We start from the raw sequence: 20,148 nt of genomic DNA, 5'->3' as shown, positions 1-20,148 counted from the left end.
AGGGGTCCGAAGCACCCCCCGTCATCCCCTCCCAGATCGCCATGCAGCAGCACTCCAGAAAAGTTAAAGTTTTCTTGACGTTTATAAAAATAGCACTGGAAAACTCCGTATTTTTTTCTCAATTAATAAAAAAAAATAAGCAAAGTGGCCACCTGCCCTTCTCCCGCTGAGATGACCTATCACTCGATGTCGACGCAGACCCGCTTGGGAGGCTGCTGAGTGGCACTGCTGTTCCCAGGGGCATGGCGGCGGTGGCCACCCTTGGTCTCGAGGGGCTGCTTGTCCTTGTCTTCATCCGCGTCCCCCGCCTGCTCTGGGCCCCGGGGGGGTTCGATGCGGCCTCTCTGCACGAAGTGGCGGATTCGGGCCTCCAGCCCCTGGCACTTGGGGCGGGCCAGTAAAGGCTTGTAAGTGCGGGCTTGAACGCCTTCCACAAAGCTGCTGACCTGGCTGCAGAGTGGAGGCTTCGTCTCTCCCCAGAGGACGGTCGTGCTGTTCCCTGGGCCTGTGACATAATTGAAAAAATATCAGTAGTTTTGTTTAATTACCCCCATCCCAAGGTATTGCCACAATCCCTTACTTTCTGCGGTAGCCACAGGAGCAGTGTCTAACCCTCCTAACATGTTCCGCAGCACTTGAGTTTTGACTGCGTGGTTGGCCCAGAGCTGCTGCAGGTGGGTGACGTTGAACTCCTGCACTTCTCGGTCATAGAGCCACTGGAGGTTTTCGAACGCACAGTCATACAGGACGAGGGGAAACTCGACGGCCATGCTAGGAAAAAGGGGAACAGGCGTTACCTGTCGCTGTCTGGAGGGATGCTGTGACAAAAAAGGCTCGCGCAACAGCGCATCAGCCTGTCCTTTCTGCCCAAAGCTGCCCTGTCTTTTACAAAACTTTTTCCGATAAAAACTGAATTAGTTTAACCAAACACCAAGGACAAAGGCATCAAAAGCTTATCCAAGAGCAAGAAAAGCAGAATCCTTATGGATACCTCCCAGAGAGGCTGCTGGCAGCTTCCTTCTGTATTGTGAGAGACTTCGCAGGCTGGCAGAGACGTGGTTTGCCAGCAGCACTTTGCTTTGCAAAGCAGCCTGGGAGGTTTTCCCAAGCTCTCCGTACCTGTACTGTGGTTTTTGGGGATTCTTCTCCACATCCAGCAGCTCGTCGATGATCTCCGGCCTCTCCATCCTCTGCCCAATGAGGAAGAGGATGGCCATCATGCAGCGGACTTGGTGATACAGGAAGGCCTGTCCCGTCACTTCAAACTGGCACAGACGGAAGGGATCCTGTGGCCCGGTTTCACCTCCTCTCTCCACCCATGTCACTCTGGCACTGAGGATAGTTCTCTGGAAGTTGACCACCCCGTTGGCGACGTCCATTTTACACAGGTTACGGAAATCGTGGGTCCCCATGAACCTCTGGGCTGCAGCATCCATGAGGGTGACATCCAGGTTGGCACAGGGGAAGAAGTACCGATAGGTCCTCTTGAGGCAGCTGAACCGGGCACTGAAATCAGGCTCCACAGGGGCCCAGGCCAGTGCCCGGATGTCGGGTGGGAGCACCCTGTTCAGAATATGGGTGTAGCGGAGCTCCTCCTCCCCCTCGCTCTTGCCTTCCGAGTCATGGCCGTTTAGCTTTTTCCCCTCTGCCAGGTTGGAGCGGAGATCGAGGGAAATCACCTGCACAAGGAGGGAAGCCAGGATTAGATGGCAGATGGGCGGATTCGGCGTATCAAGCCAAGTCTTCCTACACCACTGTGAAATAAATTCAGGATCTCCTACAGATGAAGGTGTTTTAAATCAGGCGATCCTACCCTTCCTTCCTGCGGGTAGAGCTGCAAGTGCCTCTGCTAAGAATCCGAGCAGATGCTACGGATTCCTTTAATAAAACAGAGAAAGTTGCAGACTGCCTACGTAGCATGATCTCGGAACAGCTTCAACTTTAGTCACTGTTTTTTAGGATATAATGTGCTTTTTTTTTTTTTTTTTTCCTTTTTGCTGGAGTTGAAGGCAGCAACATCCTGGCTGTCTCGGACACCTGGTTAATTAACACTGCAGGTGCCTGTGCACTTGACACAGCGCAAGAAAAGGCGGCCCCTGCCCTTACTCCCTGCGGCTCATCTTGTGAAGGAGAGCAGACGGCCCATTTGAGCCTAAAGCTAAGCCAGCTCCACTTCCCGAGGCAGGAGGAAAGCAGAGACTGGCCCAAGAGCCAAGCCGTTGCAGCGTGGGAAGGGCTGTGCTCTCCCCGATGGCTCTGTGCCCACTCAGCCGGCCGACTCGCTCCTCTCCCTCCAGCTCCCACTCCCACGCTCCCTTCCGCTCGCTGCGGCTCCCCTCAGCCCCTTCTGCGCAGGAATTCAGCTGCCTGACTCTGCAGGAAGCTATCCAGTTCTTGGGTTTATTTTTTGGTTTTTTGGTGGGGTTAGTAAGTTAAATCAGCTGAGAGGGCTCTGCCAAGAAAGGGGCATCTCCCCTTTTTTTTTGGCAGTGCTGAACTATTGGGGAAGCTGCAGCCTAAAACACATTTCATCCTTTCAGAACAGGTCCCTGGAAAAAATATGGAAAAAGCCAAGCACTGACACAGAAAAAAGCAAACACTAATCAACACTTCAAGGGTCTAAAACCATCATTCCGCATGCAGGAAGCCATCGCCAGGCTCGCTTTCAGATTTAAAAGCTGATGGCTTTTAAAAAAAATGAATCCAACCTGTGCTGTCACTGAGGGACAGTGATCCCACCGGATCACCATCCCACAGAGGAGCCCAGAGATCTGGGAAAGCCTGAGGGGATCCTGACCTGTCCAAAGGCGCTGACTCCTTTGTCTGTGCGCCCGCAGCGGTGGTAGTTGGAGGTCTGTCTGTCATCTACCAGCCGTGTCTTCTTCAAGGCCTCAAAGAGCTTCTCCTCAATGGTGTTGCTGGTGTTCTCCTGGCTGGCAAACCCCTGGTAGCCCCAGCCCAGGTAGGCAATCTTCAGCGCAACATGCCTGCGGCCGTAAGCGCCAAAATCGAACGGCCTTTGTTGGCGTTTCTTGGTTTTCCTGGGGGCCGGAGGAGCCTCTCTTCTCCCACTGCCTTCCTTGTCCTCTTGGAGCTTATTCTGCAGCCGCTTCACCTCCTCTTCCAGCTCCTGCACCCTCCTCAGGAGTTGCTCTTGGTTGGTAGCCGCGCTTCCCTCAGCCATAGCCACTGTCTCGGAGCCTTAATTAGTTGCTCGGGGTCTGCAGAGAAAGAAGGAAATTGGGGTTTTGCATCTTTATATGGCTTTTATTACACCAAGAGGCTTTCTCTAAAATAATTTTTACCAGCAGAATAACTCTTTATATTTTTAACTCCTCAACGTTCCTAGCAGAGCATGGGAAGGGCCAAGGCGGCTCAGCTCGGACAGCTTCACCTTACTCAAGTCTCTCTTTTGGCACTTTTGAATCACTCCTTCCCCTTGCCACGGGATGGGACCTGCTCTGTTAGCCCGGGCACAGCAGCAGCACGTTCCTGGCTGGCCTTTTGCTACCCGCGCCGGAGCCGTCATGGAGCCCTTTCCATTTTCACACCACATTCAGCCAGCATCAACACTTCAGACAGCCCGCTAACGGCTGCCACTCATCCCGCCGCACCATCTGCTCCAATATTTCCTAACCGCGCCGTGAAAACTTGCATTTTTTTCAACCCTTAAAGATATCCCAAACCTGTGGAGGAGGTGGAAACCGGGTCCGGATCCCTTTGCGCCGCAGGTTTGAGCAGACTCAAAGAGTCTTTGGGCTTCGATAGACAACATCTAAAGAAGCGCCTAAAGGCTGTGCTGGGCCTTGTCCTCTCTGGACGTAGATTAAATCTCTCCCTAGATTAAATCACAACTAGATGTGGTGATTTTAAAAGAAGAGGTAGAAGGGGAAAAATCATACACCTCTAATTAAATCTCTTCTTAAACTAAATCACAGCTAGATACTGTGTTTTTAAGAGGTACAAGCGTAAAATCATTACACACCTCTACCTGTCACTCAGTGTTTGTCCATCATCCCGTTAGTACTTTCTGTATCATGTAATCAATTTTAGCATTATTTTCAAGCAGGAATTTTGGGGTTGCCTTGGAGGGGGCTTTCCAGCTGCATTTCCATTTGCTGTAGGGAAGGAGCCTTCTGCCGGTGGCGGGAGGTTTAGCGCTCCCAGACCCCCTTCTGATCCACCCCAACCTAAATCAACACCCTTCAACCCCAGAAGTTGAGAGTCAAACCCCATTTATATCTTTAGCTCAAATGTGCCGCAAGAAATTAACTGTGGGGGTTTATGTTTTTGCAGAATTTGCCCATTTTGGTGGAAATCATGGAGGAGGCACTGGGAGTGGAGGAGGAAGAGGAGCTGGCGGCCACGCTGGCCCTGAGCCAGCTGTATACCCAGCGAGGGGGCAGCCAGCATCCCTATGCTGAGGCCTCCCCGGCTTTGGGGGTGCAGCTGCCCCCCCCTATGTTTCCCGGGGACCGGAGGGGATCCAGGAGGTTGGTAATGAAAAGGAAGGTGCTGAGGCACAGGCCTGACGGAGGAGTCGAGGTCTGGGATGAGTCAGTGACCAGCGAGACGGAGAGTGACGCTGAGCACGGCAGCCAGAGGCAGAAACTGCTGCAGCTGAGGAGCAGCCCCGAGGAGAGCATCTCCGAGGGGGAATTCGAGAGCAGCAGCAGCAGCTCCCTCGATGACTCCCCTCACCGGTGGCCCCGTGGGGACAGTCCCCCCTTTCTCCTTGAGGATTTCGACAGCCAGAGCTCTCCTGCTTCTCAGCACAGTGCCATGGCGGGACAGCCCAAATCCTTCATTCCTCCTCGGTTTGAACCGCTGGGCCGAAACCGGGGAAAAACTGACCCGGTGGCCAAATATTTTGAATATAAACGAGAATGGGGGAAATTCCGAATCCCAGGGGAGGATGAGCGGCGAGAACTGCGCTGGGGCATCCGGGAGCAGATGCTCTGCAGGCCCCAGCTGCCCAGCAAACCGCAGCACCCCTACGTCCCCAACACCTACACCGTCCCCACCGAGAAGAAGAGGGCGGCCCTGCGCTGGGAGGTGCGCTGGGACCTGGCCAGGGGCCTCCTCCCCAGAAAGAACACCTCCTCCTCTGCTCCTCCACACCCGGCACCCAACCGCCCTCCTCAGGACCGTTTTCCTCCTTAAAATCCTTGATAGTTTGGACAAAAAAAAAAAAAATAATCCCCTTTTTGTGCTTCTATGTGGGATTAAAACTCTTCCTGCTGCTTTCAGGGGAGCCAGGATGGGGAGCGGGCACTGAAAACCCACCCGGACTCCTCCAGTCTTGGGAGAAATAAGAATAGAACGAGCCGGGTGATTTATTTTTCCTGAATTGCCCCTGGGTTGTTGTGTGAGCCACAATGGCGGTTTTATTTCTGCCGTCTCGGCAATATCTTTCTTTAATAAATCGTGTGGAGAGCTTTGTGATCGTTCTGTGGGTTCACGAGAAACGCCTCCCAACACCCTCAGATTCCAGACGTGTCCCTGCACCATCCAACTCTCAGCTCCCCTGCCCTTATTTTACCTCATTTTTAACAGAAATGAGCTTTAGGATGAAGTGAAGATGTTGATATGGGGAGGGACCGACACTTCGGCAGCTCTTGTGCAGCAGAAGACCTTGAAGCCACAGTGGGGCTGATCCCAGCACCCCGGGAACTCCCACCACCCCATGGAGGGGAGCTGTGTTCCTGTTCCCAGCACCCCCAAGGACCCCCACCACCCCATGGGGGGGGTGTCTATGTCCCTGTCCCCACCATCCCATGGGGGGTCTCTGCCCCCCCAGCACTCCAGGGACCCCCGAAACCCTATGGGGGACAATGCCAGTGCCCTAAGGCGTCTCTGTCCTCAACAGAGGACCCCCCACCCCCTGTGGGGTCTCTGTCCTCAGTGCCCTGCGGACTCCCACCACCCCATGAGGGGTCTCTGCCCCCCACCACTTTAGAGACCCTCCCCAAAACCCCACAAGGGACAGTGACAGCACCTTATAGTGCCCCTGCTCCTCCAGCATGCTGGGACGCACACACACACACCCCCCCTACGGGGTCCCTGTCCCTAGCACTCCAGGGACCCCCACCACCCTGTAGGGAGGGGTGTCTCTGCCCCCCTACCACCCCAGGGGCCCCCCAACCCCTATGGCTCCCTGCTCCTCCATCACCGTGGGGCCAACCCTCCCCACAAAGTCCCTGTCCCCTGCAGGGGACACCTCCCTGCTCCACAGGGTCGCTGTCCCCAGCATCCCAGGGACCCCCCCGCACCCCACGGAGGGGGTCTCCGCCCCTCCCCGGCTGCCCCCGCTCCTACCTGCGGCCCCGCCGTGCCCCGGAAGCGCCCGCCCCTTCCGGTTCCCACCCGTCGCTGTAGCCGCGGCCGGTCCGCCCGCCCGCCAGGGGGCGCCCTTCCCCGCTCTCTGCCCGTGGCGGGCGCCATGGCGGCGGCTGCGGGGGACAGCGGCGGGCGGCGGCTGCGGGTGGGCGCCGGGCCGGGCCCCCCTCCCCCGGGGCCTCCCTGTGTGTGTGTGACCCCCCCACACCCGGTAACGGCTGCCTCTCCCTCCGCAGCTCCCCGCCTCCGGACCCCCGCCGCGCCGCCCGGACCCCTTCGTGCGCCGGCGGGGTAAGGGCAGGCCCGGCCTCGGGGAGGGGGGGGACGGACGGGGCCAGGCCTCGCTCCCTCCCGTTCCCCCTTCGCCCCCCCTGGCCCTTCCTCACACACACACCTGTCCCCGCCCCCCCCGGCCCCTCCTCACCCCTCCTGTCCCCACAGGCGGCCTCGGCGACGGGCCTGAGGAGGAGGAGGAGGAGGAGGAGAGAGGTGGGTCCCGGGGCCTCCTCGGGAGGAAAGTGAGGGGGGCGGGGGGGATTCTGCGGCTGGGCCACGCACATTAACCGCTAATTAAGCTCTTGGGGGTGTCCAGGACCCCTAAGAGAGGGGGCAGCCAGGCGGGGGACAGGCTGCTGGTGAAAGATGACAAGGGAAGAGTGAGAGGTGTCATTGCTCTGAGGGCTTTGATGCCATCCCCCAGAACATCCTGCTCCCTAAACTGGGGAGATGCAGATTTGGTGGGTGGACTGTTCAGTGGATGAGGAATTGGCTGGATGGTCACATCCAGAGAGTGGTGGTCAATGGCTCGGTGTCCTGATGGAGACCAGTGACAAGCGGTGTCCCTCAGGGGTCTGAATTGGAACCAGCACTGTTCAGTACCTTCATCAATGACACGGACAGCGGGATTGAGTGCACCCTCAGCAAGTTTGCTGATGACACCAAGCTGAGTGGTGGGGTGTCACGCTTGAGGGACGGGATGCCATCCAGAGGGACCTGAACAGGCTGGAGAGGTGGGACCATGCCAACCTCATGAAGTTCAACCAGACCAAGTGCCAGGTCCCGCACCTGGATCGGAGCAATCCCAAGCACAAATCCAGGCTGAGCTGAGAAGATGAGAACTGATGAGAACAGCTGAGCTGATGGAGAACAGCCCTGAGGAGAAGGGCTTGGTGAGAAGCTCAACATGCCCTGGCACTGTGTGCTGGCAGCCCAGAAGCAACCTGCACCCTGGGCTGCATCCCCAGCAGCGCGGCCAGCAGGGCAAGTGGGCAATGCTGCCCCTCTGCTCTGGGAAGACCCCCCCCAGTGCTGCCTCCAGCTCTGGGGCCACCAACAGCAGAAGGACATGGACCTGTTGGAGCGGGGCCAGAGGAGGCCATGGAGATGCTGAGAGGGCTGGAGCCCCTCTGCTGTGAGGACAGGCTGAGAGAGTTGGGGTTGGACTAGGTGGTCTTCAAGGTCCCTTCCAACCCCAACCATTCTATGATTCTGTGGTAAGTCCTGTTTTTTTAACGAGTTTCTGCCTTTTCCAGTGGACTTGGCAGAAACCTCCCTGCTGAACAAGCTGATCCGCACCTCCCTGGTGGAGTCGAGCCACCACGTGGAGATCCTGCAGCAGGACCCCAGCTCCCCGCTCTTCTCCATCAAAACCTTTGAAGAGCTGCCCCTGTGAGTTGCACGGCAAAGCACGAGAGCTGCCACCGCTCCTCAAACAGGCCTTTTTTGAGGTTTTTTTGTTGTTTTACAGGAAGAAGGAGCTTTTGCAGGGGATTTACATCATGGGCTTCAACAGACCATCCAAAATCCAGGAGACGGCTCTGCCCATCATGCTGGCGTATCCGTGAGTAGGAACGCCGGGCGGGTGAGCCCCAGCTCCCTCCAGGCTCTGCTAAGCAGCTTTTGCCTTGCAGGCCCCAAAATCTGATTGCCCAGAGCCAGTCAGGGACAGGCAAAACGGCAGCTTTTGTCTTGGCGATGCTGAGCAGAGTTAATGCTGCTGAGAAACACCCACAGGTAACGGAGGAAAGGGAAAGCTGATGCAGGAGGGGTCTGTCCCAGCCCTCGAGTTGCTGCCTGGGGGCAGAGCTCTGGTTTTTGTCCCTGATTTTAATCTGCTGGAGGGGGACAGTAAACCCCCGGGTACTGTCGCTGCAGCAGGTAGGACAGAAAGCGTGGTGCTCATTAAAGGGACGTACTTTTCCTTGCTAGCATCAGATTGGGCCAGGCTTTCGATATCCTGGAATTTAAATTTTGAAAAGCAACTGCAGAGACTGCTGGTTTTCTCGTGGCTTAAATGCCCCCGCGAGCCCCCAGTCGTCCCTTTGCGTGTGGAATCAGCTTTGCGAGCTGGTTCCTGCGATTTGAAGTCTCTCCTCTTAAGCCTAGAGGGGGATTTAAGCCGTCACTGAAAAGCTGGGCACAGAAACACTCTGCCCCGTGCCTCAGGAGGTGAATTCCCCCCCTCAAAAATAGCTACAGCGACTTCTTCCTGCCTGCGTCCCTTGAGCTGTGCTGCGTTCCCAGCTCCCTTCCCTCTGCCTGCTCCATTCCCCAGTGCTTTTGAGGGAGTTTAGTGCTTTTCCTGTGCTCTTCTTTCCTCGTCGCCTGCCCAGTGTATCCCACCCCAGCAGCGCCTTTGGCTTTTAATGGAGACAGCTCTCGTCTGATAGCTCTCTTGTCTCCCCCCAAGTGCCTCTGCTTGGCTCCCACCTACGAGCTGGCCCTGCAGATCGGGCATGTCATCGAGAGCATCGGGCAGTTTTGTGCTGACATCAAGGTCACGTACGCTGTCCGGGGAAACCCAGGTGAGTCCGCTTCTGCCCACAGAGCTACCGGTGCCATGATGGGAGCGTGAGGTGAGTACAGGGGTCCTCTGTTAGAGCCTTGAGCTACCAGGAGCCACACAGATCCCCGCAAAGGCCAATAAAGTAGCATTTATATTCCCCTTTCCTGCTAAGGAGGCTTTTTCATGACCCTTGGCTGCTCCCAGCCTCCCTCCTTCCCACATGAGGCTGGTTTCCACCCCAGGAGGCTGCAGGGAAGTGTCAGCCAATTGTAAATCTCGATGCGATGACCCCCTCCAAGGCTGGAATGTGAGATAACAGGGACGCACGCTCTCGAGCAGCAGAAGTGCGTCACGTTGGGAGGCGCTGGGACGCCCTTTCCCCTCTCGCAGTTCCACAGGGCATCATCCTGGAGGAGCAGATTGTCATCGGGACGCCGGGGACCATGCTGGACTGGTGTTTCAAACGGCGAGCCATCGACTTGAAGAAGATCACCATGTTCGTGCTGGATGAAGCCGACATCATGATCAACACGCAGGGCCTCTCCTGCCAAAGCATTCGCATCCAGAGGTGAGTATTCCTGATGGCTGGCATCCTGCTTCCCTGGATTTTTTCCCCTTCGACTTTGAGGGAATTGCTCACCAAATGAGCTGAATTGGCAGGAAAGCGAGTGTCCCTGTGATGTCAAATTGGCATCCAGGGAAATGTGAGTCCCAGGATCCAGCTTTCTGTAAAACCGTGTCCATGAGACACACAGGAAGGCTTTTGTCTCACTCGCTTTCCCGTTGAGCAGCCATAGTCCTTGGATTGGGTTCCTTTTCCGTTGAAGGCAACACAAAATCAGCTTCAATTAGCTGCTTTTTTTTTTTTTTTCCTTCTAAACATCTGGGCACCTCCTGGGCTGATGAGTCCTTTTCCTCTTCTCCAGGGCTTTACCCAAGGGCTGCCAGATGCTGCTGTTCTCCGCCACCTTCAAGGAAACTGTGCGGGCCTTTGCTGTGCAAATAGTCTCCAACCCCATCGTGATAAAGCTGCGGGAGGAAGAGCTCACCCTCAGCAACATCAGGCAGTACTTCTTTGTCTGCCGCAGCCGGGAGGAGAAGTACCGGGCCCTCTGCAACATCTATGGCAGCATCACCATTGGCCAGGCCATGATCTTCTGCCAGGTAAAGCGGCTTATTGGGGATGTCCATGCATCCAGTCGGTGAGAACAGAAATGGTTCATTTCACAGCGTGGACGTGGGGGGCTCCTCCCAAGACCCTCAAAATCAAGGAGTTGGACCCCCAGGAGGGTGGGGACCATGTCACCAGAAGCCTTTAAAAGCGGTGTTTTCACAGCATCTCTCCTACCACTTGGGACCGCCTTTGTCCGCGTGTCCTGACAGGGGCTTCTTGCTCATCCACATTGTTTTTGCCTTGAGGTGTTAAAAAGTGCTGGGAGCTCCCTTGAAAGGAGCCGGGGGCTCAGGAGAGGGGGGAAATACCTGTGGGAGCGGAGTGAAACCTCAGCCTGCCTCTCCCCGGGCCTCCAGACTCGGAAGAGCGCAGAGTGGCTGTCGGTGGAGATGAGCCAGGACGGGCACCAGGTAGCCATCCTGACGGCGGAGCTGACAGTAACCCAGCGGGCCAACGTCATCCAGCGCTTCCGCGATGGGAAGGAGAAGGTCCTCATTGCCACCAACGTCTGCGCCAGAGGTACCTCTGGAAAACCCAATGCTCTTCCTGTCCTGGGGTGCTTCTGGTGGCTTTGTGGCCTTGAGCAACTGAATCTCACTGAATTTCACTGAATTTTTAGAGTTGGAAGGGACCATAAAGATCACCTAGTCCAACTCCCCTGCTGAGCAGGATTGCCCAGAGCATGTCAGAGCATGTTACTCAGGGCTGCATCCAGGCGGGTCTTGAAGATCTCCAGAGACGGGGACTCCACACCCTCCCTGGGCAGCCTGTTCCAGGGCTCTGGCACCCTCACCGTGAAGAAGTTTCTTCTCATATTCGAGTGGAACCTCCTATGTTCCAGCTTGTGCCCGTTGCCCCTCGTCCTCTCACTGGGAACCACTGAAAAGAGTCTGGCTCCCTCCTCCTTCAACCCACCCTTTAGATACTTATAAGCATTGATAAGGTCTCCCCTCAGCCTTCTCTTCTCCAGGCTAAAGAGCCCCAGCTCTCTCAGCCTTTCTTCATAAGGGAGATGCTCCAATCCTTGAATCATCCTTGTTGCCCTTCGCTGGACTCTTTCCAGTAGTTCCCTATCCCTCTTGAATTGGGGAGCCCAGAACTGGATGCAGTATTCCAGTTGTGGCCTCACCAGTGCAGAGTAGAGGGGGAGAATGACTTCCCTCGACCTACTAGCCACACTCTTCCCTATGCAGCCCAGGATTCCGTTGGCCTTCCTGGCCACAAGAGCACACTGCTTGCTCATTGTCATTTTTCTGTCTGCCAGGACCCCCAGATCTTTCTCTTCAGAACTTGACTCCAGCAGGTCCACCCCTAACCTGTATTGGTGCCTGACATTCTTCTTCCCCAGGTGCAGGACCCTACACTTTTCCCTGTTGAACCTCATGAGGTTCTTCCTTGCCCAGCTCTCCAGCCTGTCCAGGTCTTGCTGGATGGCAGCACGGCCCTCCGGGGTGTCAGCCACCCCTCCCAGTTTGGTGTCATCAGCAAACTTGCTGAGGATACACTCTGTCCCCTCGTCCAGGTCACTGATGAATACGTTGAACAGGACTGGACCAAGTATTGACCCCTGGGGGACACCACTGGTTACAGGCCTCCAGCTTGAACCTGTTCCATTAATCATTACCCTTTGGGTCCTGTCACACAGCCAGTTCTCAATCCACCTCACTGTCCCCTCATCCAGCCCACACTTCCTTAGTTTCCCAATGAGGATGCTATGGGAGACTGTGTCAAAAGCCTTGCTGAAGTCAAGGTAGATGACATCTGCTGCCCTCCCCTCATCCAACCAACCAGTTATAGCATCGTAGAAAGCTATCAGATTGGTCAAACATGATTGAGACGATCCCTTTCTGCAGCCCCTCGCCCTCTTTTTTTCAGGGATTGACGTGCAGCAGGTCACCATCGTGGTGAACTTCAACCTCCCCACCGACCAGAAGTGCCGGCCGGATTTCGAGACCTACCTGCACCGCATCGGGCGGACGGGACGCTTCGGGAAGAGGGGCATCGCCTTCAGCATGGTGGAACGCCAGAATGTGGGGCTGGTGCAGATGATTGAGAAGCATTTCCGTGAGTATGCGGCCCACCTGCTCCTCTCTGGCCGGTGGTTTGGGGGCTGGTGATCCCCCTCTGCCTCGTTTTCCACCTGCAAATGGACCATTGCTCGTCCCCGCCTGCAGGCTTCCTTTCATCTCCTCACCCTTTTAGGGTTGGTTTTTGGCCCCCCAGCAGCCAAATTTGGAGAGAATCAGCCCAGCAGGTTGTGCGTGACCTGCAAGGGATGTTACAAGTACCCAGGATACCTCGGCACCGCTTCCTTTTTTCCCTCCTTCAGGCATTTTACCTGCCTTTACCCTGCAGATCCGGGTCCCGGGGGGAGCTGGTGCCCTGGCGTAGCTCAGCCCTGGCTGCGGGAGAGGAGCCAGCAGCCCAAACTGTGTGGGTTTTTCCCATCGACTGTCACTCCTCAGTGTCACGAGGATTTTCATGGGGCTTGCGAGACGCTGCGGCTGCACTGGTGGCTGTTCAAATCCCAGTGCCTGCTTTCCCTGTGATTTTTAGGGAAAAGATGGTTATGGAAGCCTTGCGGGGTGCAGAAAACCACCTCCCTTCCTCAGCTTTGTGGCCTGAGGTGCTGCGTGGTCTTGGCAGCTTCGCCTTTGACATTTACCCACCAGCCGTGCCCGGGCGGGCTCCCAGCAGAGCAGGCACGAAGCAGAGGGTCTGGCAAAGATAATGTTTTACCTTTGAGCATCGGGAGCATCAGGGAACTGCGAGGAGCAGCTCGAGGATCCGCCAGGCGGATGAGTCTGCCCGCCAAATTAGCCGAGCAACCCAGTGTGGGATTTCCATGGGAGGAAAACACGAGCAGAGGAACTTGCTAATTATCATTCTCCGCGTTTATTTGCCTGTCGCTTGAAAGCCCCGGAGTGGGGAAAGCCCCGTGCGCTCGGGGCAGGGCTGCCTTTGGTTGTTAGTTTTCACACTGACCAGTTTCCTCCCTTTCCTGCAGAGACCAAGATCAAGCAGCTGGACCCGGACGACATGGATGAGCTCGAGAGGCTGGAAAACTGAGTGAAGGGCAGGGATTTGCTCCCCCAGATCTGCTTTTCGGTTCAAAAGGGAAAAAAGAAGTTCCAGGGGAAAAAAAAAAACCAAACAACTCTCCCAGTTCTCGTGTTGCTTCCTAAAGCTGTTTGGTTTTGTTGTGATGTTTCAGGAGAAGATGGGGGGGGACCCTCAGACCTTGTCCTTGGTTTGGTTCCTTGTTCTGTCTCTGGCGTTTTCGTAGCCGTGGCTTCGTGTGGCTCAAGGAATTCCCTGAGGGGCTTAACACAGAGTAACACTCCTCAAAAATGGGTCTAGGGCTCTTGGAGCGGTCAGAAAACAGGTAAACTGGCCCCAAAAAATCATCTTCAGGCAGCAGCAGGGGTGGCGTTCCAGAAAAATCTCGGAAAAAGCTTTAATAAGAAAAAAAAGCCAACGAAAAAACAGGAGAAAGGAGCGAGTTATAAAAAAAAAATATATAATCCAGTCTCGCTAGATGGCAGCATAAATCTGCCGCTGCCATCCCAAATCCCATCGGGGCACAAAATTGAGAATTTTGGACCCAAAATTTTAGCATTTGGGGTGACGTTGGTGGGGTCAGAGAGAGGTGGGACCTCCACAGGCTGCCTGTACCCTGCTCGGGGGGGGTTGTGTCCCCAGAGGGTTTATTATTGGCTACAGCTGAGCTAATCTCTAATAAAATGGATTTATTTATAATTCCCAGGGTGGTGGTGCTTCTCCTTTGCCCAAGTCGCGTGAAATTTATCACTTATTTTTCTCACAGAAGGAGTTTTATCAGGTCAAAGCCTTGAAACGGTGCCGCAGATCTGCCAGCGCCCCCCGCCCCGCTTCCCCCTCAGTTTGTGACTTTCTCCCCAAACCCAACTGGTTTGGGGCAGAAAAACACACCAGGCGGCGTCGGGCAGGGGCTGGAGCGGGGGGAGCTTTGCCCTGGCTCTGCACCCCCCCCCCACACCCCACCCCCCCCGGCCTTAACGCATTTGGGGCATTTCAAGCCCCAAAACCTCTCGCACTCAGCAGGTTTTGTTAATCCCAAATTGAGGGGGACCTTGATTTGCACTGGCTTTGGGGATGGGGTACGATGGGGGGAGGGGCTTGGGGGGGGGGTGTCCCACCATCCGCACCCCCAAAACCCTCCCTTGGGGGAGCCCCAGCCCCCCCCCCCCCCCCGGTTGCATTTCAGCGTTGCCGCCCCCCATGAATGTTTGATGGGCCGGGGCACAGCGCGGAGCGGGAGATGAAATATCAAACCCCGGCGCCCAGACCCCGCGGTTTCGAGCAAGGCTGGCGGGGGGGAAGGGGGTGAAGGGAGAGGCAGCGGCTCATTTTCCCCTCTTTTAGCCCCAAAATATTGGGGGAGGGAGGAGGGGAAAAGGAAAACATTTCCTCTGTGAAGGGAAGGAGGTGCTGCCAGTCCTGCAGCGAATGCGCCAGTGCTCAGCCCTGAGATTGCAGGGGTCGGGTTTCACACACACACACACACACACCCCCCGCCTTGCCCAGGGTTATAAATAATTAAGGATTAATCAGGGCCGGGCTTAATTACCCGGGGGTAATGTGAGAGGAGCAGCCCTGCTTGGGCTGGGTGCCGGACATGGCGCCATGGAGCGTGGCCGGGGACCGTCGCCACGGAGGGGACCCTGGATCCTTCTCCTGCTGCCAGCGCTGGCGGGGGGTGAGCAGAGACACCCCCCCCCGCCCCAGTTCCCCTTTTCCCTCCCCAAATTTCCCCCCAGGGCAAGACCTGACGGACTCGTGGTGCCCCCGGGCCAGGTCAGCCGCTGGTGGCCAGCGAGGTGGGCTACGAGGAGCGGGCGGTGACGGGGGTGCGGGGCCAGGCGGTGGAGCTGAGCTGTGGGACGGTGGCATCGGCGCCGCCCGCTGTGGTCTTCTGGAGCTTCGCTGGGGGTTCGGGGCCACCGCGGGCCGTGGCGGTGGGCTCGGGCCAGGAGGTGGCGGTGGCCGCAGGCGCGGGGACTCTGGGCCGGGTGACCCTGCGCAACGGGACGCTGGAGCTGCAGGAGCTGCGGGCGGCCGCCCAGGGCCGCTTCCTCTGCCAGGGGCTTTTCCCGCAGCATGGCCGGCTACGCGTGGGCTACGCTGCCATCCTCCTGCGTGTCTTGGGTAAGCCGCCGGCCGGTGACCACCCCGCTAGCCACGGGCCAGCCAGCACCGCCTTCCCCTGGCTTCCCAGGAAGCATCCCCTTGCCCACTAGTCAATAGAGGTGTCCACTGGCCAAGGTAGCGTGGTACTGGCTGATGAAGCACCCCACTAGCCAACAAAGGGCCCCACTAGCCAACAAAGGGTCCAACTAGCCAAGGTAGCAGCCCACTAGTCAGCAAAACACCCTGCTAGCCAGCAAAGGGCCCCAGCAGCCAGTGAAGCAGAGAGCTGTAGTACACCAGTGTCCCACTAGCCAACACAGAGCCAACGAAAGGCCCCGCTACCCAACAAAGCACGCCACCAGCTAATGTAGAGCCCCACTAGCCAACGTAATGGCCCACTAGTCAATATAGCACCTCACTAGCCAGCATAGCACACCAGTAGCCAATGAACTCCCCTGCCTCCAGCCAGTGTAGGCCCCACTAGCCAATGCAGCACCCTACCAGCCAACGGAGCAGCCCACTAGCCATCCCCGTCGCCTTACCCTGGCCAACCCAGCATTCTACCAGCCCATAACTGGTCTCATCAGCCCATACATGGCCGCTCCAGCTAACTCCCGTGCCCACAGCCAGGCCACCCCCTCACTAGCCTGTAAGCATTCTCACTAGCCACCCTGCCAGCTGCTATAGCACCTCACTAGCCAGTAAGTTATCTGGGCTGCAAAGATCATCCCCGGGTGGGACGGGAGGGATCGGGGGGCTACTGGCAGGACCAGGGGAAGCGGCCGCAGCTTCAGGGGCTGCTCGGGCTCGGTGCCCCCAGTGCCCGTCTCCAAGCCCTTCGTGCGGCCGACGGCGGCGGCGGCGGCGGAAGGGACGGCAGTGGCCCTGACTTGTGCAGTGCGGGAGGGGACGGAGCCGCTGAGCTTCTCCTGGCAGCACCGGGAGCCCCGGAGGGGTCCCTCGGCATCCCCCGCGGGGCTGGGGGGCTCCGGGGCAGAGCTGCGCCTGACGCCTGCCAACCGCAGCCACGCTGGCTGGTACGCCTGCACCGTGGGCAACGAGGTCAACAACCGCACCAGCGAGCCTGTCTACCTGGACATCGTCTGTGAGTGCCCCAGGGCTCCGTCCCACCTCCCCACGGGGGCTCCCCAAGGTGGTACCAGCTCTGGGGGCATCCTCAGGGCTGGAGATGCCACCGTGGCCACCATGGTATGTCCACGGCCACCAAGCAGTATGCCATCATCCATAACTACGATGGTACATCCATGGGCACCATGCACCCTGCCACCATCATACCTGGCCTCTGTGGCCACCATGCCAAACAAGCATGTTGCCACCATGGCCACCATGCATGCCACCACTGTGATGCTTCCACAGTCACCATGACATGTCCATGGCCACCAAGCACCATAGTGCCCTCCATGGCCACTTTGCACCATGGAATGTCCATGGCCACCGTGCATCACGGCTGCTCACAACCACCATGGCACACTCTTTCTAAGGAGGCTTCCCAGGCTGGTTTCCCACCAGCGGGAGGATGCCCCCGGGAGGGCTGCATCCTCTCAGCGGGGACACTCCCGTGGCTAAAGGACCCCGTGTCACTGCAGACGGCCCCGATGAGCCAGCCATCAGCGTGGAGCCCTTCTCCCCCGAGCAGGGGGGCTTCTCGGCAGGCGAGCGGGAGGACGTGGTGCTGAGCTGCCTGGCTCCCTCCAACCCCCCCAGCCGCTACATCTGGCTCCACAATGGTTCCCAGGTCCACGTGGGCCAGACCTACGTCATTGCCGCCATCGCCCGCGCCCAGGCGGGCACCTACACCTGCCTGGCCGAAAACACCCACCTCCAAACCCGCACCCAGGCCACCATCGTCCTCACCGTCTACTGTAAGTAGCCCTGGAGGGGGGTGGCCCAGTGCGTCCCCCCCGGGGCGACATGGACCAACACGCTCCCTGGTGAGGATGTGGGTGCGAGGGGCAAGTTGGGTGTGGGGGGGTAAAAGCGAGGTGGGGACAAGTCCCCCCACCCACCCCAGCGCTGATGGTGTCCTGCAGATCCACCCGCCGGGAGCCCCAGCTGCTCTGCCCAGGCCACCAGTGACCTGCAGGAGGTGGCCCTGCGGTGCCGCTGGATGGGGGGCTTCCCCCCGGCACGGCTGCGCTGGGTGGGCCCCCAGGAGAAGGAGGAAGAGGGGGTGATGGGGACGAGTCTTTCCATGGCCACCAGCATCCAGCCAGGGGCAGCCACCAGGAACGGCAGCTCCTTCTCCTGCCTGGCCTCCCACCCTGCGCTGCCACAGGGGGCTGCCTGCGGGACCACCCTGTGTGAGTGCAGACAGGTCCCCCCCCCAAATCCCTTCCTGACCCCCCCACAGAGCCACGGTGACCCCCATGTCACAGCCATGCCACAGGGTGGGCACCCCAAGGTGACACTGCCGTGGCTGGGACCTCCAGCAACGCCAGCTTGCTCCAAAATGGGGGTCCCCACGGTGCAGCCAGGGTGTAAAGACCCCCCCGCCCCGTGCCTGGGGGTGGTCCCCTTTTGGGGGGGCTGCTCTGGCGCAGCAACACCGTACCCCGGCCCGAAACCTCTCCATCCCGCAGGGGTCCCAGCCGGCGGCCCCTCCTGCGCGGCGGCGGCCACCAAGGGTGACGAGTACGTGATGCTGCGGTGCTGGTGGGAGGGGGGGACGCCGCCGGTCACCCTGCGCTGGCGGGATGGTGGGGACCAGCCCTTGGGGGACCCCTCGTCCTCCACCACCGTCCTGGTGCTGAGCGCCGACGGCAGCCTGGGGGGCCGGGACTTCGTCTGTGCGGCCACCCACCCGCTGCTGGCCACCGGCCCCGAGTGCCGCCTGCGGCTGGGTAAGTGGGACCTGTCCCCAGGGTGCCACGGGGGGGGGCGATGTGGGGTGCCACCACTGCATCCCCCCTTGTCCCCACGCAGAGGTCCCCAAGCTGGAGGCAGAGAGGAGCGAGGTGGCAGTGCTGGAGGGCGGCGAGGCGCGGCTGGCGTGCCGGCACAGCGGTGGCAACGGTGACAACCTGGGTGCCACCCTGGTTTGGTACGACCCCAAGGAGCGGGAGGTGACGCCGGGGTTGGCCAAGTACCGGCTGGAGCAGGGAGAGACGTGGGTCAACCTCACCGTGGGTGACACCGAGTGGCCGGGGGACGGTGGCACCTACCGCTGCACCGCGGCCAACGCCGTGGGCACCGCCAGCCTCCCCGTCCGCCTCCGCGTGGACCGTGAGTCCTGGAGGGTCCCCAGGGTGGGTTTGGGGGGGGGGAGGGGGTCAGCCCCCTCCTGCCACACTCCGTCTGGCCACAGGGTACCCAGCGCCCCCCAACGTCACCATCAGCAAGCTGCGGTACACGCGGGCGCGCACCGAGGTGCGGCTGGAGTGGCGGACGCAGGGCGCCGGCAACCTCACCGGCTTCGTGGTGCAACGGCGCCAGGCCAAGAAACCCCCCCGGCAGGTGCCCGGCCCCTGGGAAACGGCCGCCGGTGACATCGAGCCCCACTCCCGCGACCGGCGCCTGGGGGGGCTGGACCCAGCTGTGGTCTACGCTTTCCGCGTCCTGGCCGTCAACCACCGGACGGCCGGGCACCCCTCCGAGGTGCAGACGCCAGGTGAAGTGGGGGGGACGCGCTGCTCCCTGGGGGCAGAGCAGGGTCTGAGTGGAAGACCTGGAGCAGGGTCTTAGCTCCACGGAGCTAAGGAGCCGAGCGGGAGCCACCGTCAGTAGGTTTCAGAGTGAACAGGCACCTTCTGCCTTTCTGGGCTCTGCCGGGCCTTGGTGGGGAGTGCCTGCTGCCTCCTCTCCCTCTGTGCAGCTCACACACAGGTGCCTCATTATCCTAATTACCCCTGGGGGAGGGTGGGGGGTGGGACACAGGCTGACAAGCCACCCTTCTCTTCCAGCTGAGCCTCCCTTCGAGGCCTATCCGGCAGTGATGGGGGCGGCAGTGGTAGGGATGCTGGTGGCCACCGCAGCATCACTCCTGGCCATGCGCTGGGTCGCCCACCACCGGGACACCCTCCCACGTGAGTGCCAGGGGTCGGGGGGGAGGGTGTGCATCACAGCAGGACCCCAGCCACCCACATTGCACACCCATCTGTCTGTCTGTCTGTCTGTCCCCAGGGCTGCACGACCTGCTCTTCCGCACGTGAGTGACCAAACGCCCTTGCCCCACGGCTGCCGCACCCCACCACCGCTGAGACCCCCACCTGTCCCCCCGCAAGGGCCAGCCCCAGTGCCCAGGAGCCCATGGCCACCCCTGAGGATGCCGAAACGGCCGCAAGCAGGGAGGAAGGAGCAGCCCCAGCCCCGGGAGACCGGGCTGCCCCTGGCACAGGTACCGGCACCCACAGGGCGAGCCGAGGGCTGAGCCACCCCCCCGGTGACCTGGCACCCGCACAGTGTCACTGGGGGCTCTCCCACACCTTGCAGAGCCGCTCTCAGCACCGCGGGACGTCACAGAAGACCCGCCAGTTAACGTCACCATCACTGTGACGGCAATGCCATGACCTCTCGGGCTTGTTCTCTTTATTTCCCTTTCCCCCCTCGTTTCACGCCCTGGGACGGCACCGCCTGCCGGTGCTGCATCCCGCTGGGCCCTTGGCATTAATAAAGCCAGGAAAGGTGGACACGTCTCCCAGGCTGCTGGAAAAACATCCATAAT

The 20,148-nt window shown here is 59.0% G+C and overlaps 4 protein-coding genes across 6 annotated transcripts; 3 read left to right on the top strand and 1 right to left on the bottom strand.

Annotated features, from left to right (window-relative positions):
• Positions 1-65: 65 nt before the first annotated feature.
• On the bottom strand, positions 66-6,348 carry PUS3 (pseudouridine synthase 3). 2 transcript variants are annotated; one of them, XM_074162524.1, is made up of 5 exons: positions 6,319-6,348; positions 2,798-3,221; positions 1,120-1,679; positions 581-771; positions 66-505 (listed from the first exon to the last, which is right to left on the bottom strand). In XM_074162524.1, the coding sequence occupies exons 2-5, from the start codon at positions 3,182-3,184 to the stop codon at positions 180-182; spliced, it is 1,464 nt and encodes a 487-aa protein (XP_074018625.1). In that variant the 5' UTR covers positions 3,185-3,221; positions 6,319-6,348; the 3' UTR covers positions 66-179. The 2 variants fall into 2 exon arrangements, with proteins under 2 accessions (XP_074018625.1, XP_074018624.1); XM_074162523.1 differs by lacking the exon at positions 6,319-6,348 and having other exon boundaries at positions 1,120-1,754; positions 2,756-3,184.
• HYLS1 (HYLS1 centriolar and ciliogenesis associated) lies at positions 4,321-5,163 on the top strand. Its single transcript, XM_074162285.1, has one exon. It carries the CDS (start codon positions 4,321-4,323, stop codon positions 5,161-5,163), a length of 843 nt encoding a protein of 280 aa, XP_074018386.1.
• An 84-nt stretch (positions 6,349-6,432) lies between the features above and the next one.
• Positions 6,433-14,055, top strand: DDX25 (DEAD-box helicase 25). Of its 2 annotated transcripts, XM_074162525.1 has the most exons (12): positions 6,433-6,484; positions 6,576-6,630; positions 6,781-6,828; positions 7,872-8,007; positions 8,087-8,179; positions 8,250-8,352; positions 9,029-9,143; positions 9,515-9,692; positions 10,051-10,288; positions 10,655-10,817; positions 12,174-12,362; positions 13,306-14,055. In XM_074162525.1, the coding sequence occupies exons 1-12, from the start codon at positions 6,443-6,445 to the stop codon at positions 13,365-13,367; spliced, it is 1,422 nt and encodes a 473-aa protein (XP_074018626.1). In that variant the 5' UTR covers positions 6,433-6,442; the 3' UTR covers positions 13,368-14,055. The 2 variants fall into 2 exon arrangements, with proteins under 2 accessions (XP_074018626.1, XP_074018627.1); XM_074162526.1 differs by lacking the exons at positions 6,433-6,484; positions 6,576-6,630; positions 8,087-8,179 and having other exon boundaries at positions 6,807-6,828.
• A 908-nt stretch (positions 14,056-14,963) lies between these two features.
• Positions 14,964-19,993, top strand: VSIG10L2 (V-set and immunoglobulin domain containing 10 like 2). The gene is made up of 12 exons (XM_074162510.1): positions 14,964-15,036; positions 15,135-15,485; positions 16,288-16,572; positions 17,075-17,350; positions 17,519-17,788; positions 18,068-18,328; positions 18,411-18,710; positions 18,793-19,095; positions 19,388-19,510; positions 19,608-19,632; positions 19,709-19,842; positions 19,887-19,993. Exons 1-12 carry the CDS (start codon positions 14,964-14,966, stop codon positions 19,991-19,993), a joined length of 2,508 nt encoding a protein of 835 aa, XP_074018611.1.
• The last annotated feature ends 155 nt before the right edge of the window (positions 19,994-20,148 follow it).

Source organism: Numenius arquata, chromosome 22 (genome assembly GCF_964106895.1).
Source record: "Numenius arquata chromosome 22, bNumArq3.hap1.1, whole genome shotgun sequence".
In the NCBI taxonomy this organism is placed as follows: Eukaryota; Metazoa; Chordata; class Aves; order Charadriiformes; family Scolopacidae; genus Numenius; species Numenius arquata.
This window is presented reverse-complemented; position numbering and strand designations above follow the sequence as displayed.